Below are 372 nucleotides of genomic sequence, written 5' to 3' on the forward strand. Positions count from 1 at the left end.
TCCCCCATTTCTCCCTCATGGGAAATAATCGGATAAAAGAGATAATTGGGTACATACCGCTCCCTCCCTCCCTCCGCAGTGGGTTCACGCCGCGCCACGTGGTAGAGTTCGGACACTCGGCCTTCAAACACCAGAATAACGAAGTGCGCAAGGTGGGCGAGCGTCTCCTGCTGGCGCTGTACCCCCACTTCCCGTCCACCGTCAGGAAGGCCCTGCCGCTCCAGGATGACTTGGCGAGGAAGAACGTGCTCTACAGGAACCTCTTCGAGCAGCTGGAGGCGTTGGACGAGAAGGTAAGAAGGATCCGAAGCTTTGTTTGTGAAGCGATTCGAGGCTTTGCGTAGAAAGTTGGTGTATTTCTATATTTTCAAC

The 372-nt window shown here is 54.6% G+C and overlaps 1 protein-coding gene across 1 annotated transcript in view; it reads left to right on the top strand.

Moving 5' to 3' along the window:
• The window catches only part of LOC119586203 (centrosomal protein of 104 kDa-like), a 28,011-nt gene that overhangs the window by 8,363 nt on the left and 19,276 nt on the right, over nucleotides 1-372 (top strand). The window contains exon 3 of the mRNA XM_037934905.1: nucleotides 80-293. Coding sequence (XP_037790833.1) covers nucleotides 80-293 — 214 coding nt within the window. The remainder of the gene's footprint in view (nucleotides 1-79; nucleotides 294-372) is intronic.

This window comes from Penaeus monodon, chromosome 21 (genome assembly GCF_015228065.2).
Source record: "Penaeus monodon isolate SGIC_2016 chromosome 21, NSTDA_Pmon_1, whole genome shotgun sequence".
In the NCBI taxonomy this organism is placed as follows: domain Eukaryota; kingdom Metazoa; phylum Arthropoda; class Malacostraca; order Decapoda; family Penaeidae; genus Penaeus; species Penaeus monodon.